Here is a 22,463-nt window from a genome sequence, read left to right on the forward strand (position 1 = left end):
TATTGTAATCCCTCTAAAATATCAAGGAGAGTTTCATTTACCTTGTAAGAGACAAAACAAGATGTTTTGTTATGCCAATATTTCATTTATGTTTTGCTATATTTCTTTATAGTCACTCCTGCTACAGTATGTGATATCGTACCACAAATCTATCCTAACACGATCGTTATGTTAGTATCAATACAAGTCTAATACAACATTTGTACTTGCACGATTTTCTTTTGGAGAGAAAATCACTACGCAAAATGCAAAGCGATATCGTCTTAGCGAACAAACACTACTTGCACACAAAAACAGCTAAGTGAACAACTGTAATTTCCGATTCATGGACAAATAATTCCTTTGAAATGGTTCTTTTCAGTGAATCGGTCAAACCGGATTTCAAATCTAAAAAACTTCTTGTACATCCATGCATTGCACAGGTCAACGTCTTAGATTCTAAAAATGTAAAAATATTTGACAAATTATCATATAAAAACACAGCAAAGGTTTTTTTTATTATTATTCTCTTAATTTTGCTTTTCATAGACTGCCTGTAGCCATATTGCCTTCTTTGTCCTCCACATTCCATAATCCTTTGTGTTTGCCCTATGCTCATGCCAGTCTCATAATGGCACTACTCCCGATTAATGATGACCAAAATGACACCTCATGAACCATTTGCTGTATATTCTAACGCCACTACATGGTACTTTCTGTTCAAAAAAAGGGCTTAAACCATGCCCCAAAGTAAACCAAGAGCACCATCTAGTGGTGTAAGAAAGTTCAGCAAATGGTTCACAACGCGTCATTTCGGCCATGACTACTCCCGAATTTGATGAGTTCAGCACATTCGGCTGAGCAGTTATTAGACAATTCTCCTGAGACTCATAAGACCCACAGGAGATGTTTATGATATAATTTATTAATGTCTCATTATTTCTTATTTAAAATGCATTGCATTACATTATTGACCACTGCTTTTATTATTTTATACATTTCATTTGGTATAAGTTACTAAGTTTTAGAGTCACATTCCCCTAACCTTATTTTTTTCATTGGATATGTATATCTTAGTAAGTAATTTTTTTCAGGAATGCCTTAGTCACATTATACCTGGACTGACTGTATATATAAGCTTGAAACTAAGCAGTAGGACATATTACATTCATAATAGTCATTCAACTGGCAAAAGTAAGTTTCAAACACATATTCTGTATTTTGTTGGTGTCAGTCATGCTAAGTCTGATAAATTACTTAAAATTGAGAGAAAGAATCCATTCAAAGTCTATCAGGGTCTGTCTGTTTGTCTGATTTTATGAAGTGTAAATGTCTTTTAAGGTCCTGTGTTGCCTGTCCGTGTCAGAGATGGCGAAAAATTTGTGAATTTCAGTTCAATTTCACAACAACTAAGAATATTTTTGGTGCTACTTTACAATAAGGCTCCATTTTGCCACTTAATAGTAATTCAGTAATAGTAGTAACTCCTTAATAAATAGGAAACTGTGTCAGAACTTGTGTACAATTCTTTATTAATGATTTACAAATGTGTTACAGCCTAATTAATAAACCATTCATACCGTAGACCCTTTATAAGGGTTGTCTTATTATAAAGTGACACAGAATTTTTTTCTGTGGATACACCCCTCTAATACCAAAAGATGTGCTGCAACACAAGTAATAAGCATATAATAAGGATAATTACCTGTGCTCCTCTGTTATAACGGGAACTCTCAGAAAAATGGTTACCCAGCGGGACCATTAAAACCTAGTCTCCATCTCCACAGGCAACAAACTCCACTCTTTCACTCCTCTGAGGGATTGCTTGCTGAGTTTTGACTTCAGTACTTTGCTGGCTACGTGGTTGCCTAGGATCATCCTATTCAAAGCAACACATTTCAGAATTTTTCCCTGTATATGGCTGAATGTTTATAGTGTACTATTCATTTCTGAAAGTTACAACAGTATGACTGCATATAGCACTTGAACTAGCAGGAATCCTGTCAAGCTACTGGGGCCTAAATCCTTTACCACTAAGCGATCGGCTGTGCTTTTCCAGGCCTGTTTTATAATGTAATGCCAATATCGTCCACAAAATAGAAACAAGTGTAATTTTCTAAGCAGCCAAATAATGTTTTGTTAGAAAGGTGGCTCATAAATATGTCAAGGAAGATTTAATCCTGATGTAAAACCTCCAAATAAGTGTGATGCATCTAATCTTATTTAGCAGTAAATAATTTTCTGTTTAGGACAGCTTGGGGAATGCAGAGTGTTAATAAAAGCAATTTTCAAGAGGTTGCAATAAATATGTATCTCTTTTTTCATTGCCAACCATAACAGCACGTTAGTGAAAGTTTTGCTAATGATCTGTTTTGTTACCATAAGTCGTGCAGTTGATTAAGTACAATCTTCTTAATAACAATTGCCACTGGTCTGCTATTTCAGTTTCTCATATTCCCACGGCTCTGTCAAAGTTGTGGATTGTGTAAAAGTGTTATTATATAGGGGGATTACGATAAAAAGGACATAAATGGCTTTTTCTCAATTCGCGACTGTAGTGACTATATTGATTGTACTTTTCATAGAAAAAAGAATGGATTAATGAGACCAAACTCTGAATGTGCAAGACTTTCCTCATGTGTATTTCTTGTGTGAAAGGACTGATAGTAATCATGTGACATGCCACCAAAATAAATAAATAGATTGATAAATAAATAAATAAAAATCCAAACTGCGTTTTCTTCTGATTTGAGATGAAAGGGAGACACACACTGAAATGCACAAGGAACTTGGCTATAATACATGGATGGTCTGCTTTGGGAGAGCTTCAAAGCCCAGTGACATAAATTTGTGATAACAACAGTACTTCCTTGCCAAATTGAACTGTTGTTGTTTTTCTCCCGTTTAGCCCAAAATGTAGCTGGAACTCTCCGCGAACGCTGCCATCCCCTTGATCATTGTCATGGAACCACACGGAGTCCGCCAACTGATATTCCATATTCCCTTGAAATCCTTTTATATAATTATTCATTTTTCTTTTTGTTTCATTTGCCTCTTGTCACAAAAGTGAAACACCAGTATTATGTAAAGCTAGATAATATAGACTTGTTTCCCTGTGTCTGTGCCCATTCAACCTTTATTCAAAGGACTGACAATATATGTCTTTGTCTCCACAGAACAGGAAGAGTGCGTTAATTGCACAGATGAATGTAGAGTGCTAGGCCATTCTGACAGATGCTGGATGCCGAAGTTCCCCTCAGGAAATCAGGCAGAGGGCGCCGATTACCGCACCAACCTATTTGTACCAGCAGGAATGGAAACCACGATGGACACAGAGACTTATGAGACTGTCAACCCCAATGGGAAAAAGACATTCTGCACCTTCGGGAAAGAGAGACGGGATCACACCATCTTAGTAGCTAATGTAAAACCTTATTTAAAAGCCAAGCGTGCCCTCAGCCCCTTGCTGCAGGAGGTCCCCTCTGCCTCTAACAGCCCCACCAAATTGTGCACGTCTCCATGTACATCCAGCACAGGGCTCTCGGAGCCCAATGAGGGCAAGCTGAGGAACAGCCAGTATGGACCTCCCGATGGCCAGTACTTGTCACCAAATAAACAGTTGAAAGACTCCCCGTATCTGCCGTCTGAGCCCATGGCCAAGGCCCTGGCGGACGTCCACCCTCGCATCGGCCAGGAATCTGGCGAGATGGACCACATGCTGGATCCACTGGACCAGAACAACCCTGAGCTCCACCAGGAGGCCATGGATACAGACCAGGTGGTCCGGCACATCGACAAGCTTTTACAAGACTGTCGAGGGAATGAGACCACATCCGTGAGGAAGTGAAACGATTGAACCCTCACAAGTACAAGCGGTGAATAAAATTATTAATTAAAATTTTAAAAAAAAGGAAACAGGAAAAAAAGAACTAAAGGGGACATTTTAAAGTGAACAAATTTGGGGCAAATGAATAAAATGATGGGACTTAAATTCTCTGGAACAGAGAGAAGAGGCCAGCTGCCTCTGGCTTCTATATTCCAAGTGCCCACCAGCTCATAAAGATTTCATGTCATTCTGTCCTCTGACAGGATCACCCCTTCACACACAGCAGAAGGCTATGGGACACCCGTGATGATGATGGAAAGAGCGCTAGTTTAATATGACAGCCAGTGCAAAAATGGGGGCATGGTGGACCAACACAATGTAACCAAACAGACAAGGACATGTGTGACTTGACTTTTCGGAGTTTGTATCAGTGTCGTTTGAAGTGCATAATGAGATCATAAATCTGTGAAGGGTTGAGGATTATATGAAAAAAATGTAACCATTTTTCACCTGCCATTAATAATCACGTGTAAACTGTATTTCTCTATATTTATCTGACATATAGAACATTCCAGATTAGTGAAGCAGTGAGAATACACCATAGTTGTTGTGTAAGTGTCCATCCTTCATCAGTTTCCTGTTTTTCATGTATTTGTAAGGTCTGTTGTCTAACCCAACTGTGTTGCAATCACAATCCTATATATTGGACATTTTTGCTCTACTGTGAAAACATACATACGTACATACATACATACACATGCATACATATTTATATATGTATGTATATTCCGTATTAAAATAATATTTAATATTTATACGTTTTTATATAAAAAAACACCTGAAAATAATGTTTAAATCAGTAACTCTTCAGTTAATGGTAAACAATATAGGAGGTACTATTTATTGCAGGGGGGACCATCAGAAATTTTTAAAAAAGAAAAAGTCCCTTCATATTACTGCTATACGCAATATAATTTAATGTTACAATGTATCTGAATCAGTGTGTTTACATCAAATGACATATTTTTTGATTTCCTGCAATTTGTGTGCATATAAGCCAAATTGTTATGTGTATAAGAGCTATATTGTGTATTTTATTAAATCGATATATGGTTGTATTGCAATATACATGGGCTTACACTGTATTTGGCAACTGTTTCCTTAGTAGTCATCGAACTCTATGAGTTTATTTGTACTATTTATTTGTTTTTTTCCTCATCTGCTCCTTATCCTACTGGATTGGGTAGCAGTGCTTTGGGACAGTCTGGTGGTCAAAGTGAACTCTGATTCACTGCTTGATTAGCCAACTGAGGGGGGGAGGGGGGAGCAACAATCCAATGAGTAATTATAGAAAGCTGGCATCTTGTTAATAAGGCAGCTATTTTTTTTTCTAGAGGAAAACCCTGTGTTTGTATAGCTATTTCTTTTCCTTGCAAATAAGGCCGCCATACTTTGTCTTAGGTAAACTTCTACTGTGACTGTAGTGAATTTGACCACCGTGAAGTGATACATTATTCACAGAAAACCACCATTTTGCTTTTGTAAATGAAACAAAAGTTCCCTCTGACCATTTTATGTATTTTCTCGGGACATTACGGATTTATGATAAATCGTATTCCCTCAATATTAGATTAAACTTGATGACTGAAATTCTATTTTCCATTCCTTTTACTGTATTTTATTTTCTAAATGAGGCATTTATGTAACAGGTACACATCATTCATGGATCATGATGTGAAGAAAAATATAGTATGAGAAAAGTGATACTGGGGAATATTTTGCGGCTTTGTATAAGTTATGGAAAAGCTAGCTAAAATTTTCAATGCACAATGGGACAGATGTTGAAAATTAATTTTTTAAAGAAAAAGTACAGTATTGAATTAGATACACAATAGGGATATTCTATATATTCTGACCACCGATTACTACTTATATTTATTTTATTACTCAGTTTGAGCAGTAGCTGAAACTGTGAGATGAATTAAAGGATCTGTTTTTATATTACAAGTACATATATATGTAAATAGTCAATATTTGTCATTAACTGAAACATAAAAACATATCCTTTATATCCTTAATAATCACATTCTTAATAAAGAACAGAACAGTGGGCTGAGTTCCTATCACATGTTTAACTTTACCTCACAGTCTGTTTGAGTGAGGTCATGCGTTCTTAAATTAAGTAATATTTACACAGACATTACTGTCTGCTTTCTGAAGATCGATTTGTTCGGTAGCAAGTTATCAAAGTGTATTGAAATACATTTGAATGAAGCTTGCATTCGATCCTGATATGAGTCTCATAAAGCCTTTGGTTAGTCAAGGAAGCTGCCCAAATCTGGTCACATGGTTTCCAATCCTTTAACCCCCCCCCTCCACCCCCACCCAAAAAAAAAACAAACAGTGAGAAACTGATCAGTAAAACCATAAATACTGTAAACTGTATTGTCATCTATGTTCATTGTGGTATGTCTGGAAAAATAAATCAATAGGACTGAACAAAATCTAATAGCTATCTCTCACTAGTAGATTTTTAGCAAAGAAAGTTTGAAAGGCACACAAAGAAATATCACATGACCTAAAGTTTACTCCAGGTTCTGTGTCTGTGACTGATGTACACTAGCATGGTGACTAATAGTAATGCGTTATTGACATGGACTGAAGCAGATGTTCATTTTAAGCAGGTCTTATTCATTGCTCTTTGTTTTCTGGGCTCAGAATGAATTGCAGCACTGAGCATATCATTTAAGTTTGGCTTTAGGCTTTTAATTTTTTAATTAATCTCATTAGTTGAGATTCTCAGCAAACAAAAGACTAAATCATGTATTTGCTGATGGGTGAATATATTCAGTTGGTTGTGTCACGCACAGTTGCAATGCAGATAGGGAAACTATCTCTCTCATTTCCATCTAATGTCAGTGGAAACATATTACCTCACACCTTGTCAGTGTTTATAAGAAATAACCTTGTTTGTTTGAAACTTTTTTTTTTAATCCACCCATTTTAGTTAACTCTAATCCAGTTAGCATAGTGATGATACAGGATCCCACAGGAAACCCAAAGACAGGGACAACTTCAAGGGCCAAGTTCAGGCTCACCATGCTGACCTCATGAAATGACAGTGCTATCAAATATATTAACTATTTACTATTAACCTTCTCCTACGAAGACACTTTTCCAATCATGCAGAGCATGTTATTGCAATTTTACTGTCTGGGTTTATTTAATGTTGAAGGTAAGTGACCTAAATCGAGAATAGATAAAAAGCATAGAATGCATGGTAGGTGCTTCTATAGTGAAAGCAACAAGAGGATAAAATTAAAATGTGCAAATCTACTACCTATTAATTGTCAGTGTCACAGTGGTGGTTTGTTATTTTCGACCCGCCAAAATGAATCCTGCTATCAGTGAGCTGGACACAAAGCCTGTCTCATTGTTCCGTCATGATTGTCGCTTCATCTCTTTAATGGTGAATAATGTTTAGCATAACTGCAAACTGGAAGGGGAATGGGACTCCGTGCTGTGCCAGAGAGTAATGAGTCAGTTGTTTATAATTAGGAAGTGCTGGGATGACTCAGCAGTCATCAAACAGCAGGAAGTCATGCAGGTAAACAAGAAAGCCAAGATGGAGGTCCGATTTTTTAAAAGTTGCAGACTAAATAATATAAATTGCTGTTTCCTTCAATTTTTATTCCATCCATAAGTTTCTTAATTATATTGATGAGATTCTGGGGCACCTGTCTTCAGACCTTCATTAAACGTCTGAATGTTCCACACATCTTTTTGTATGCAAGACAGAAACATTAATCATTTCTTTTTAGGCAAGATACGGCACATTACACAAAGCTGAAACATAAAGCTGAAATTATGAAGAGCGAATTATATGATATACTTTACTGGATCAAATGCACCCGGCTGGTAATTATGCAAGGAGCAGTAACAGCTCAGTAGGGTGCATTGTATTTGCAACTCAAATCTTCATCTTTTCCACCCCCTCATTGCCTGGTCCTTAAAAGTAAGCTAACCAGTCTTTGTCAGGTATGCAGAATATGACAGTTTGATTCTTAGAACAAAAAACTGGGGGATTCGAAACGCAAGCTTTATTTACTTAAACCTTTTTGCCTGCTTCATGAACATCTAAATGAAGCCAGGAATGTACAGAACATACATTACGGGAAGAGGACACAGCAACACAGCTAAGTTTTCCTACACAGTTTCGCCATTCACCATTTGGGTGGTATCTCCTTTGTAAGAGCAGCATATGCATTTAATCCAGAGTCACCTCCACAGGGTCCTATTTCTCTTGACAAAATGCATGATTGCCAATGTCTAATTGGCACCATTAATGTAATGGTGGAGACGTGAATCTATTAATAATTTTACATGACCACTGGAAAACCTGTTACAGTTTCAAAGGTTAATGACAGAAATAAGGATCTTAACTATTACATTGGGAGCAAGTGCCAGATCATAACATCAGTTCAACATATTTTCCATACTTCATATTGGCACCCTATCTTTATGGCCTTAGCTGTCGTTGTTTTTGCCTCAAGCGTTTGAGAGGCAACGAATGTTGATCTGTTTTGGGATTTTAATGCCCATCAGGAAAGCAGTAAGGACATGCTGTGAGCTCAAGCTGATACCTTTTACAAGAAGAGCTGCACAACCTGAAAGCAGAAAGTAGTCTCTCTGCTGCTACTTTCTACCTTTTCATACTTATTTTAGGTGGCCAATCAATCCTTTTTACCAGCAATGTGAATTGTGTTAGGTCCTGCGATAAGTGGCTGTGATAAGCAAATAATGAGCTGAGAGATGCCATAGATGGGGATACTCAGAGTAGAGAGAAAATGCTAAATCTAAAGGTCAATATGGACTGCAGACACTTATTATGAAGGAGAATATGAATTCCATCACGTGGGTCATTTTATTTGTCAGTGTGCATTGCTGATTGGCACTGCCAGATCAGTTAATAAATATTTAATCGTTATCAGATATTAGATTAATAAGGCTTTTAAATGTCACCAATGCTGCTCACCTCTTGGAAAAAAAAATAAAACTGAAAATGCAATCAACCTGTTTTGTGTAAATTAAACATCAATCAGTTAACTCGATGTCACTTTGAAATTTAACCCCTTAAAACTGGGAAGTTTATGTGAAGTTATTGTTGAATGTATAATGTGATATTATAATTGTATAATATTATTTAGATTCCATGACTAGGAATGTCCCTTTCCCACCAATGAATCAATGAAAATTTGCTATATTAAGCATGAGAAAAGAACAAACAAAAACACAAAAACAGACAAATTATACTTCCTGCCCTACTGAGGCAATCAAGAACTGTGATCTTCCTAGGAAATATGCATATAAATGTATAAATCGATAATTACATTCACAAATATGAGATCTGTAGAACATGTTTGACATTAACTTGGGCTAGCCAGCATTGCCAGGTGATCTGATTACCAGACGCATGAGAGAGATTTGATGCACACTAGATCAGTACAATGGATGAAGCGTTCAATCCTCTGTCAAGGTATTGGCTAGATGTCTGGTTACTCTTGATTGTCCATGATGTTGGGACCAGGTAGCCTTACCTAGGAGACAAAAGAGGCCGAAAAGTATTTCATTTTCTGTTTTTTACCTAGTTTGCATGATATAAAAATAAACATAACTAAGATACCATGATAACCTAGCATAATGAAAAAATAACAAGACAGAAAATTCTTGTGACATCATAGCACCATAAGCTGAAAAGAACCATTTATATTCAGCACTGTATATGCAAAAAATTATCTTGATAAACTGACATTATAATTCTGAATTTAATGTTATAAGTCTCGATACTTCTGGGTACTCCGGTTTCCCCCCACAGTCCAAAAACATGCTGAGGCTAAATTGCCCATAGAAGTGCATGTGAGAGTGAATGGTGTGTGAGTGTGCCCTGCGATGGGCTGGCCCCCCATCCTGGGTTGTTCCCTGCCTCGTGCCCATTGCTTCCGGGATAGGCTCCGGACCCCCCGCGACCCAGTAGGATAAGCGGTTTGGAAAATGGATGGATGGATGGATGAAGTCTCGATACTAGAAAGGATGGATAGGCTAGAGGCATGTGATTGAAATTGCAGTTGTAGTTATCATTATAGTTGATATGACTAATTTTCGCATGGGCACCACACCGAGAAAGATGAAAATGGGGCCCAGAATGGAGCCCTGTGGCACACTAGAACATCCACCCCCTATGTTAATTGATGATTTAGATAACACTACATTATGAAAAGCGGGTGTAGAAAACTGATGGATGGATGGATGGATGGATGGATGGATGGATGGATGGATGGATGGATGGATGAACTGATACTCTTTTTAGAAAAATATAATATAGTAAGACCAATGTTAGTATACAATAACAACAGCTAGATTTCAGTCCCAAATAAAACAGAAAGTTTACCATAAGCAGTGAAGAAACATTTTGCCATGTGTCATACACAATATCTTATATCTCATGAGGTACTTTCAGGGAAAATAATTTTGAAAAATCTGAAAAAACTTTTAATAAGAATGAAAGTTAAAAGATAGGCCTTTAGCTAGATGGATCATTAGGATCAAGACTAGGTTTCTTGGGCATAAGCTTGATAACAGCTATCTTAAGAGACCTGGGAATATATCTGGAAAACAGAGATAAATTTAAAGAGATTAATGTTTTGCATGGGCTTACCAATTACAGGCAAAGCTCCTTCATTAGCTTTGTGGGTATAGGATCAGGGGAAAAAAGGATGATTATGAGCTTGCAACCAATGTAGTCATTTCACTCTGCATGACAAGAGCAAATGACATTTGTTGGCCATGAAACAGTCCAGCATCATCTTAAACAGCACATTGGTCATGCAGTTGCAGAGTTTTGCTCATGAACCTGGTAGCATCCTGTATTTTTATCAAAAATGTCCTATAATACAGCATTATACGTGAATGTGATAATGTTTCTATGTGATTCTGAATTCACCTTTAAATTTATTGTTGATCTTATTCTTGAAACGTAGGCTCAAAGCACTGTTGACCAAGTTACAGATAGGCTCTTCTCATATTTTTCCTGAATTACTTTCCAACTGAGGTAAATACCTTAAATTAGTTTGTGCTTTCATCTTTAATACATATACATTAAAACACAATGGCCACCATTTCATGAGGGGATATTTTTACATATAACATTTATTCTTCTTATGAGTACCACTATACTTATTGTATTGCCATAGAGTGGCTGCAAATTCAATAGGTTTTTCATGAATATTAAGTTACAAAATGTGACTTTTTTATTTAAAGTTAAAGGCTTTATGGGATCACATCTATAAAGTTGGAAATGAGTGCGCGCAAAATAAAATATACCTGAACTCACTTGAGATTCCAGTTGCAGCTGCAGTACAACAAGAATGTTATGACAAAAGGTACTTCAAGGAGGATACAAACATGATCACTGCTGCAGATTAACAGAGGTCTCCGAGTTGTATATATATCAGCCTGAGGTAAGGGACGAACCCGTGCTAAAGCCCTCGCTTTCCAGATGCAGGACATCCTCAAAGAGGTTTCCCCGTCTGAAGACTCTCACCTCGCTGAAGAGGTAAGCAAGAACCTGCGGCGGCTGAGAAACGTGGTGGCCAAAGCCAACCTTAAGCAAGTAGCCACAGACTGTATCCTGTATGGTTCTCTAGCAGAATTGCCAGAGGTGCCCCATCCTCTGCCAAAGAAAGAAGGCAAAAAGAAGTGGAGAACCAGAAGACGGTAGAAGACGTCGGAGGTTTTCCTAGGGGCCGTCTCTGTCTCCACTGCCTGCCCATGTTCGTCCGATGTTCGTCGCCCCTGGATCGCCAGCCTCCAATTCCCCCAAGCCGGCGTCCACGGTTATCGCTACCCTCCTTGCCTCCTGCCTTCGTGCCCCCCATGTTTGCTCCACACCTTCTAGCCCTTGTCTTCCGTTCGTGGGTGTGTCCCCTGATGTCATTCCTCCGTGCTCCCCTACTGTGTTGTTTGGTCCTGTTTTCCCATTCAAGTTGTCATTGTGCCTGTTCTGAGTGTCCGTCTTGTTTCCAGTGCCCCGTTGATGTTCTTGCTTTTGTTTTCTAGGTCCCATGTCCCCTGTCTTGTCCCTTCAGTCCCCTTAGGCGCACCCGGTGTTTGCCTCTTTTGGGGGGGTTCTGTCACGCCCTGATCGTCCGACCCTCCTGTGTGCCACACCCCCCTCCTTAACCTTGTGTGGACTCCCTGCGTTTACCAGCTGTTCCTTGTTTCCTTCATTAGTCCTGTGTATTTCACTCCGCGTTCGAGTGTGTTTCCCCATTGCCGCTTTGTGCCTCGCCTTATCGTTTTCCCTAATAAACCCCCTCATTCCTGATTCTTGGTCTCCCTGCTCCTGATTCCCCAGTCTGTGCTCCTCGTTGGTCACAACATTATTATTCCACATTAATATAAAAACCAATGTTAAGACATGTTACTTGTGATAACCAAATTGGAAAAGTCAGTACGTTCATTAGGGGGCGGCATGGTGGTGCAGTGGTTAGCACTGTTGCGTCACACCTCTGGGACCCGGGTTCGAGTCTCCGCCTGGGTCACATGTGTGCGGAGTTTGCATGTTCTCCCCATGTCGTCGTGGGGTTTCCTCCGGGTACTCCGGTTTCCCCCCACAGTCCAAAAACATGCTGAGGCTAATTGGAGTTGCTAAATTGCCCATAGGTGTGCATGTGTGAGTGAATGGTGTGTGAGTGTGACCTGCGATGGGCTGGCCCCCCATCCTGGGTTGTTCCCTGCCTCGTGCCCATTGCTTCCGGGATAGGCTCCGGACCCCCCGCGACCCAATAGGATAAGCGGTTTGGAAAATGGATGGATGGATGGATGGAAGTACGTTCATGAATGATATCATCTATTAACAAGCGTTTGGCACGCAAACCCGTGAGGAGAAAAGCCCATAATAACAATGATAAACGCATGCATATGTGAAAACCATTAAAAGTGAGATAACTGAAGAACTTGTACTGGTTAAGTGGCTGGAAGACATAAGTAAAGAAAACCTTACATTTCTGTCATTAACAATCTTCAAATTTAAACCAAATGCTCTACCCTCATATTATATTACATGGATTCCCCAGAGCCACCAGTTCCACAGTAGATTTACTCCCGCATGGAGATATGGGGCATGTCTAGTGAACTGGGAAACTGTTTGCAAACAGGCCAGGACAAATTTGCTGTATTCTGAAGGCACCACCATGGATAATTTTACAATGACTGGAAATGTGAATATTTAAAAGATACAGATTTTGAAACTCCATCCCTTTTCAAGAAGCTGTCACTAAGAGCACACCTGTTTTCACGGCACGCAGTGTACAGATAAGTAAACTAACTAACGACAGTAACATTTTCTACGAATGACTTCCATAAGTGTCTATGAACACCTTCATAACACATTATGATGCATTCATAAAGCATTATAAACATGGCTGTAAATATTTCATAAAGAGGCATAACACATTTATAGCCATGTTTATTATACATAATTAATGCTTCATAATGCAGCATGAAGCGTCTTAATTTTTTATACTAACCATTATAATGCATTATGAAGGTATCTATAGTGAATTATAGATGACAGCTTCATTGGAGCATATGAAATATTATAATCAACACTGTAGTGCCTTATGTGTTACGGCGCTGACCGGGGAAGCAGAAGCCGGGATACGTAGGATTGGGAAAATGCAGGATTTATTGGAATGACGACTTGGAACAGGCAAGAAACAATAGGGGAATAGGGGTTAGGGGAAATAAACTGAAACATGGACTAAATACATTGAACTAATGACAGCAACAGGAAACAGCTGGTGAACATGGGGAATCCTCACGGGGTAGATGAGGGGGCGTGGCACACAGGAGGAACGGACAATCGGGGAAGGACATTATGACTGTCAACAGATGATGATTTAATGTTTTATTGATTTTTATACTGACCATTATACTGCATTATGAAGGTATCTATAATGCATTATAGATGACAGCTTTACAGTAAGTAAAGTGCTACCAGTTAGTTCAACAGAAAAATAGAAAGGGTAACAATGAAATCAATATGATAAATTTTGCTCCTTTTCAATTCAAAGGGGGCTCTCATTGGTTCTTTATAATTAGTTGACTCTGTTTAATGCATACATAAATAGTATCGTATAATTACAGTTTTTAAGTTCTTTTTCCCACTGAGTTAATTGTTCAAGTCTTTTAATTTCCTGTCTTCAGTATGTTACATCCTAGCCGAATATTATGATGAAGTACCTGTCTTCAGTTGGTGACGCTTTGCAAAAGAAGACGTAATGAACAAATCATTATTAATTATACACAAGCAATGTCTATATATCACAAGCCTCTTTTACCATGCATACAATGGTCTGCAAAATGATTGCATACTTTACTTATAAGCAGAGATTAAAATGAAAGAGGAATACAATCCTTTTCATTTCCTGTAGTTACTGACTAAATTACTATTTATTTCCCAGGAATATAGGCAACCGAACAAGCTTTATCTGAATTGGAGGTTATTACAATACAAAAACAGTTAATCACTCCAGTAACAATATTGATAAGTATTGTAGCTGCATTGCATTATACACTCACGTTTGTTGACAGAATCATAGTGAGGCTGAACCTTGCTCACACATTTTCTGAGTAGATTCTGAGATGTGTTCATTCAGAAAGACTCAAAGTCAATTATGACATTTTCATTCTTTCAGAAACAATTAAATACGAGCAGGTGGTGTAGGCCAATCAGTTTCTGAAAAGAAACTTTAAGCCCAGTTGAAAGCTTTTATTGATTATTTTTGTGTACACTTCTGGTACAACACAAACACAATCCAGCAGACCTCCACTTCTGCTTTCTTGTTCTTATAAAGCCTTAAATTGGCCACAGAGGAGTGTGGCTGAACTAACAAACCGATGCTCAGGTATGGTTGCCAGGAGCCACTAACAGATGGGTGTGCCTTGCTGGCTGGTTGCCAGAACCTGGCTTAAGAAGTCAACCTCGTTCAATTTAATTCTGCTCCTTGAGCTTGTAACTGTAATACAGCTACCAGTTTCTGTACTGTATCTATTCAGCTTCTGCCGTAAACAACAACAAATATTCAAATGCACATGTGGTTGAGGTCATGGAGCTTCACCTTGAAGTTCCTGGGCTGAATGTGAACAATCATGGTGATGTTTCCCACAATGACCATGTAAAGCAGCTAATATGAAATACAGCTTTGAGCCAATGCAGACAACGATCAAGGGAGATAAATAGTGTGAGTGAGTGAGAAAGAGAAATTGAAAAAAAAAGAAAATAAAAATGTATCCACTCTAGGCTGGCTCTTTAAGGCTATTAAGTGTATTTGTAGTGAGGATGTATTGTGTGAACTAACCCTGCAGGTAAATCTAGGATGCAACACAAGGTTACTTTCAAGTGCTTGGTGGTTTTATGTAAATGTCAATGTCAATGGAGTTGATACCGGAAGGGAAAGTGATCTTTAGCAATAAATATTATATGTAGCTAGCTTATGTTCCTCTATTATCCTCCATGGCCCTCAAAACATTTTTTTTCATAAATTCAAATTAAAATTAAAATGCAATATTTTATTTAACATGACTGTAATAAACAGACAACAGTTATGTTACGCTGTAAAAGTCTCAGGAAAATTTAAAACACGGAGTATTATGTATACAGCTTCTAGAGTTACATTTACAGGTGCATTCAAGCTACATATTTTAATTAGTTACACTTAACTTAAGGGAGCACACAAAATGTAGTATTATGCTATTACTTAAATATTAATGAACCGCAAACTAAGTCTTAGTTACCTACTGATCTTATGTTCGTTCATTATTTATCTCAAGCAGTTACGATTCCACTATATTTGTTAATTCTGTAAACCTACACTGAAGGAACTACTAAAGGGACTTCTAAGGAACTTATAAGGAACTAATGAAGGAACAAGTAATGAATAACACAAGTATCATACTGATCTCATGTTTACCATTAATGAAATCATGATGCATCTTTTCTCAGGTAGACCATATTTGTTCATGATTTATTCATGGTTTGTACTTCAACAGTAACTGAGTTACTACCAAGTATTTGTGCCCCTTCAGTTAAAGTGTTACCTTTTAAATCATTTAAAATTTTATTTGGTCCTAGCAGTAACATAACAATGCAACTGTAATTTATGGCAATATTTTGATAGAAAATTATAACTAGACATAAAAACAGAACATTAATACACCTGCTTTGTTGAGATTCAGATGTTTCATTTATCATATAAGGCAGAATTACATATGTTTATCTTGCCTGCAGTCACATAGAGATGGAGCTATTTCCAGCTCAAGGGAAAAAAAAATTAATTTCCATCCGATCACAAACAGCCTGGCACTCTGTGGTCCATCAAGAGGACCTGCTGTCTTTCTCTTCTTCTCTCAGGGATAGCCTTGATATCTCTAGCTCCAAGTTACTTCAGTTATAGAGCTTCATTTAACTAAAGACCCCCCTGTGTAGCCAGCATATTACATCTAGATATCGTAGCAATAACAATATGATGTGAATCCCTGAGTCCCTACTGAGTGTAGGATCGCATATCCATGCCCATCAGATACTAGTTTTGTAACATGGAGGATTTTGGTATTCAGGCTGGAATTAATGTTTGTTTCCATGACTGTACCGCTAATAGGAAAGGCTGCTGTCACCATATGCCTCGCTGGCTGCCATGTGCTTGTCGTGTTGCATCTGGTGAGCTTGGCTCTGCGAACACATGCATGGAGGTCACTTTGCCGTTAATCCTCTTGGCTAGTACAATGTGGATGACTGGGGGGTTGGGGGGGGGGGAGATGTAGTTGTAACTGATAGTTAATGCCAGGAAATACATTTGCCTGCTGAGGGAATGCCAGTCAAACTGTGTTACAATAAATGTTGTCATTACGTGCGTTGCCATGTCAACACACTAGTTTGCACAGAATCAATGACCAGGTTGAATAAACTCGGAATGCTAGCTAGTCTTCTTTTTGAGTGAGTTAGAACAAACCCAGCATTAAATCTCCCATTTTCATGTGCACTTATGTAAAAGGGAAAATAATAATAATGTTAATAAACTTAATGTTAATAATCTCATTAATCAGAACAATATATTTAATAAGTGATTAAAATTGAAATCATATTCCTTGGAAGCTCCCATTTAGATTAATTAAATTAAGCCAGTATTTAAATAATTTTAGAAAGAACATGTACAATAAATGATAATTGATTCATGTATTGTATTTAAAGAAATGAAAGTTTTATTGTGTATCAAATACTTCACACCCATTTCACTTCACTGGATTTTACCTCAAAAAATCTTCATCTTAAATAATTTATTGGAACTTTTTCCTTGCACACTTTCAATGTAGATTTTTTTGTGAACATGTTTTCTTGGAATGATCTGCTGAATGACCATGTTGTTCAGAGGAATTCCTGACATTTTAGACAGTGGTTGTCCATTGTTCACTGGACAATAAGAGACCTCTTGATACAGTAAAAATCTGACATATGTAACTGTTTCATCACAAAATGACCAAATCCATATTCCCTGTATATGGTCAGTCAACATAACAGAAAAAAACACTGAATCCTACAAGTGCAAGAACCATTATATATATAAATGTAGCAAAATTCATTTCTTCCAATAGGCATGGGCAACTACTTTTGTGAAAATAGAGGTGCTTAGCTGAAGACATATCTGTGGCATCAAGACCAAATGCTTTTCTAGTGGTAAAATATTTTAGCAGCAACTTTTTTGCATGCATTATGAGGTATTGCTAAGCAATAAAAAAGCAAAGAAAAGGCCTTATTTATAGTGAAATAATAATAATAATAATAATAATTATCCATCCATCCATTTTCCAAACTGCTTATCCTACTGGGTCACGGGGGGTCCAGAGCCTATCCCGCAAGCAATGGGCACGAGGCAGTTTGGAAAATGGATGGATTATTATTATTATTATTATTATTATTATTTCACCATAAATAAGGCATTTACTTTGCCCATAATAATAATAATAATAATAATAATAATAATAATAATAATAATGGGGGTGGCATGGTGGTGCAGTGGTTAGTACTGTTGCCTCACACCTCTGGGACCCGGGTTCGAGTCTCCGCCTGGGTGACATGTGTGCGGAGTTTGCATGTTCTTCCCATGTCGTCGTGGGGTTTCCCCTGGGTGCTCCAGTTTCTCCCCACAGTCCAAAAACATGCGGAGGCTGATTGGAGTTGCTAAATTGCCCGTAGGTGTGCATGTGTGAGTGAATGGTGTGTGAGTGTGCCCTGCGATGGGCTGGCCCCCCATCCTGGGTTGTTCCCTGCCTCATGCCCATTGCTTCCGGGATAGGCTCCTGACCCCCCGCGATTATTTTGGATTATTTTGTCAGAAAACAAACAAATAAATAAAAGCTTATTTGAAGTGCCTGAAATTAGCTGCTGATATTGCTATATCACTCCCCAATCATGTTGTGTGTTGTGTTGTGTGTAGCAACTGTACAATGCTATCGTGCTTAAAATTCATCAAGTCTGGGATAATCATTGCTTTATACCCTGGGTGGAAAATATTAAAACATAAAATCATAAACATTTATTAGCTGAACTCCAAATTAATGTAGTATTAATGGAAAGCGGAATACATGGGTAAAGTCATTCCAAAGTCATTACCGTAACATATCTATTTTCTATATTTTTTTAAATTATTTTGACGACACTATACAAATTATACAATTTCATTGACGAAACTGTCAATTTTGCCTCTCGGGTAGCTAATCAGTTACGTTGTCATTTATTATGATAATAAAAGTATTTAATCAAATCCAGGACAGGAGTTTGAAAAAAAAATGACAAGAATAACAAAAAAGTTAAACATCCATCCATCCATCCATTTTCTGTACCTGCTTATAATATTCAGGGTCATGAAGCTCTGCAGCTTATCTTAGAGGCTATCGGTGCAAGGCAGGAAATAAGCCAGGACATGGAGCCAACCCATCACAGGGCACACTTATCAATCACACCTACAGTATAGATAATTTGGTAACTCCAATTCACCATCTCACCATTCACAATCAACATCTTTTTAGACTGAGGTAGGAAACCAGAGTAAAAACTGAGCAAATATATAACATACAATTTAAATGTTAATTGTCGGTTACATGCAATAATATCAAAAGATTAAAAACATTTTATGTATTTCTGTGTTGTTGATTTTTGGCTACCTACTGCATTTTGGGAAAATCATCAAATCAGAGCAACAAATAACTATTATCACTCATAATTTTGATATACCTAGACATTTAAGCTAATTGTTGTACATATTTTTGTTTTTTTGTTCAAAAATTCTCAGGTTTGTGAGAACGACCCATATTTTAATATTTGTCATATTCAGTATTTAATATTTGGACATCCAGAGAAGTGATTGCTAAGTCACCTACCAACTTCCAGAACCTCACTTCTCACCTGCTCAAAAAATAGTGTCCAGTTCTGGATCATCAGTAATGTAATCTGATCCATGTGATGTTTTAAGGTTTGCCCATTACCACTAAGTACTACATACAAGTGACCTGTGCAGCTAGTCATCACTGCAGGAACCCACCTAAGACCATAGCTGTAATTCCAGGCATAGACTTCATCACCAGGTCAGAAACTTCCCATTTTGGTGTTCTTGTCATGACCTGGTTTCTGCTGAAGCTGTTTCCACTGCACATTGATCTTCATGTAAGGTTGAAGCAAATCAAATGTTGACCTTAACCGCCGAGCCATCATCATTTTGGCTGGAGACAATCCTGGGGTGTGATTCTGTAGCTGAATAGGAACCGGGACAGTCTGGTTTCTAGCACTTCACCCTTTATTTTCTTCATTACCACTTTCAAGGTCTGAATTGCATGTTCAGCAAAGTCATTACTGGTCCCTGCCTGGCCACCAGACATACAATCAGGATAAACCTTTCATCCATGAGATACCTGTGCTGGTCTGGTGTAGGAGCTTTGGTAGTGTGCGTTGTCCTTGAGTAGGTATGAGAACTCTAGCTCCTCCAAAGAACACACCCATGTCGCACACTCAGTTCCATTCTTCTCTGATAGTATGCTTGAAATGGTCATTCCACCTCAACAGACCACCAATATCATATCCTTGGCTGTCCGGCAACTGATCTGGTCAATGTCACAAGACACTCTACCATGACATCCATCAAGTTAAAACTTGATTAGCTAGACCCTCTTTATCTAACTGGAAAAAAACATATCTCAGCAGGTGTGAGGGTTCATGATAAGGACCTGATTAGCTTTCCACTGCCATCTTCCATGCGATGGGACAATAATGCACACAGTCCATAGGGTGAAGCATCACATGAAAGCATGAGCTCTTTATCCGCCGAATAGTGCACCAATACCTTTGCTGATTGCATCAGTATCTTGGAGTTCTGGAATGCATCTTCTTGTTCCTTCTTCCACTTCCAGTGTTCAACCTTCACCAAAAGCTAACGCATTGGAGCTAGCTGTATAGATAGATTTGGTAAAAAACTTCCCATAATACAGGGCTGTCAAACTCCAATCCTGGAGGACCGGAGCCCACACTTTTGGTTTACCTTCATTTAATATCTGATTCAACTCCTTGTTCTAGTTACTACAGAGCTCATAAGCTAAATCATTTGTGAGTGAACAGGGAAAAAGCTAAGCTACACAGGGCTCCGACCCCCCAGGACTGGAGTTTGACACCCCTGCCATAATTGTTCAATAAGCCTACATACTGTAAGCTTTTAACTGTGAAACATCCGTGGGTGATGGAGCTTCTATGATGGCCTACATTTGCTTTTCCATAGGCTGAAGCCCACGTACATCTACTTTGTACCCCAGGTAATCCATTTCATCTTGCAAGAAGAGACACTTGTTTCATTTCAACTACAAACCTGCATCAGATAACCTCTTTAGTACTTCACCCAGGTTTCATAGATGTTCCTCCATGTCCACCCTGATGACAAGCACATCATGCAAGTACACTGCTACCCTTGGAATACCATGCAGCAAACCCTCCATGATTCTCTGAAAAATGGCCGGTGCTGATGCTATCTCCAAAGGAAACCTAGTATACGTGAACATTCACTGTCAGGTATTTCCTGGACTCTTCGTCCACCATCACTTGTTGGTATACATGGCCCATGTCTAGTTTTGAAAATTGTATCCCCCCAGACAGTGTTATAAAAAGATCTTCCAAGTGTGGTATGGGGTACTGCTCCAACGGTGCAGTTCTATTCACTGTCAGCTTTCAGTCTCTGCAGAGTTTTATGGACCTTTCCAGTTTCAAAATGGGTACCAATGGAGCTGCCCACTCAGAGTACTTCACTGGAACTGTAATGCCTTTCTTTTTTAATCTGTCTATTTCTTGGTCTATACATGAATACATGAATATATATTCATTTTAGCTTGGACCCCTCATAAGGTGCCCAACTCTTCTTTGAAAACCTTTTCATTGCTGCCAGAACCTGCTGTAGTGCCTCTTTATCCATTTTTACATGGTGCACATGCTTTGTCCATCTTATCTGACCCCATCTTAATTGGATTTCTTCTAACCAGCCTCTTCCTAAGAGGTTAGGTCCAATGCCTGTGACTACCACAAGTGGCATTTTTTTTTCTTTGCCTCAGATAAACATCAACTTGAACAAACTATTACTTTATTAGACTGACCAGTACATGTCTGAAGTTTAACGTCATCTTCAGTGGTGAGCCTTTTGTTTCCACCCATGTTTCCGAGAAACACTGCATTGAATGTCAACTTCAAAACAGACTATTTTGCCATTTACCTCCATATCCACTGTATATGGATCTACTTTCCCATTATTTTTATTGTTCACCTGTCCTACACAGTTTTTAATACAGGCCAATGTGAATGTTTCATCTTGCCCATCACTTTCACCATGACTACCATCATCCTTTACTTTATAGCAGGGGTAGGGAACCTGATCCAGGCCTCTCAATCAGCCAGTAATAAAGCAGCGATTCTCAACTCCAGTCCTTGGAATCCACTGTTATTGGCTGATTGAGAGGCCATCCCAAAAACCCGCACTCACACCGGCTCTCCATGGATCAGGTTCCCTACCCCTGCTTTATAGGAATAATGCTTGTCTTTCCTCCCATTTCAAGCGCTGCTTTTATTAACTTTGTTTTATTAACTTTTATTGTTTTATTTAACAGGCTCATGTGATATGTCCAATCTTCCCACAAGTATGACATTTTTCCATTTTAAACCGACTGTCCACTGCTGCATGGTTCATTCCTTAGTTTCTGTAGCATGTCCTAATTTCAGCATGATCGCTCCTCCCTCTGCGATTCTCGTCCACTTTTGACACGGAAGAGCTGTACCTTTATTTTGTCGTGCGTGTTTTTGCTGCCTGCCTCCACTGACAGCCACATTTTCAATGCCCACAAACAACTCGATCTTGGGTTAAGTTGGGCAACAAAGGATGCATTTCTAAGCTGCATTTGAATGGGTATATCTCAATACCAAGAACACAAAGATCATGCTTGTGATCTTGGCAAGAGTGGTCTTGCTAACTTGCCTGCCAAGAACGAACCTGAGATGCAATGAATCATGGCATTGTTC

At 38.5% G+C, this 22,463-nt stretch overlaps 1 protein-coding gene across 3 annotated transcripts in view; it reads left to right on the forward strand.

The window, feature by feature from the left end:
• Nucleotides 1–6,271, forward strand: part of LOC125751527 (protocadherin-17-like) — a 42,712-nt gene extending 36,441 nt beyond the window's left edge. For all 3 annotated transcript variants that reach the window (XM_049030465.1, XM_049030474.1, XM_049030485.1), the window contains exon 5: nt 3,156–6,271. In XM_049030465.1, coding sequence (XP_048886422.1) covers nt 3,156–3,826 — 671 coding nt within the window. In that variant the 3' untranslated portion in view covers nt 3,827–6,271. The remainder of the gene's footprint in view (nt 1–3,155) is intronic.
• The last annotated feature ends 16,192 nt before the right edge of the window (nt 6,272–22,463 follow it).

Source organism: Brienomyrus brachyistius, chromosome 1 (assembly GCF_023856365.1).
Source record: "Brienomyrus brachyistius isolate T26 chromosome 1, BBRACH_0.4, whole genome shotgun sequence".
NCBI lineage: Eukaryota > Metazoa > Chordata > Actinopteri > Osteoglossiformes > Mormyridae > Brienomyrus > Brienomyrus brachyistius.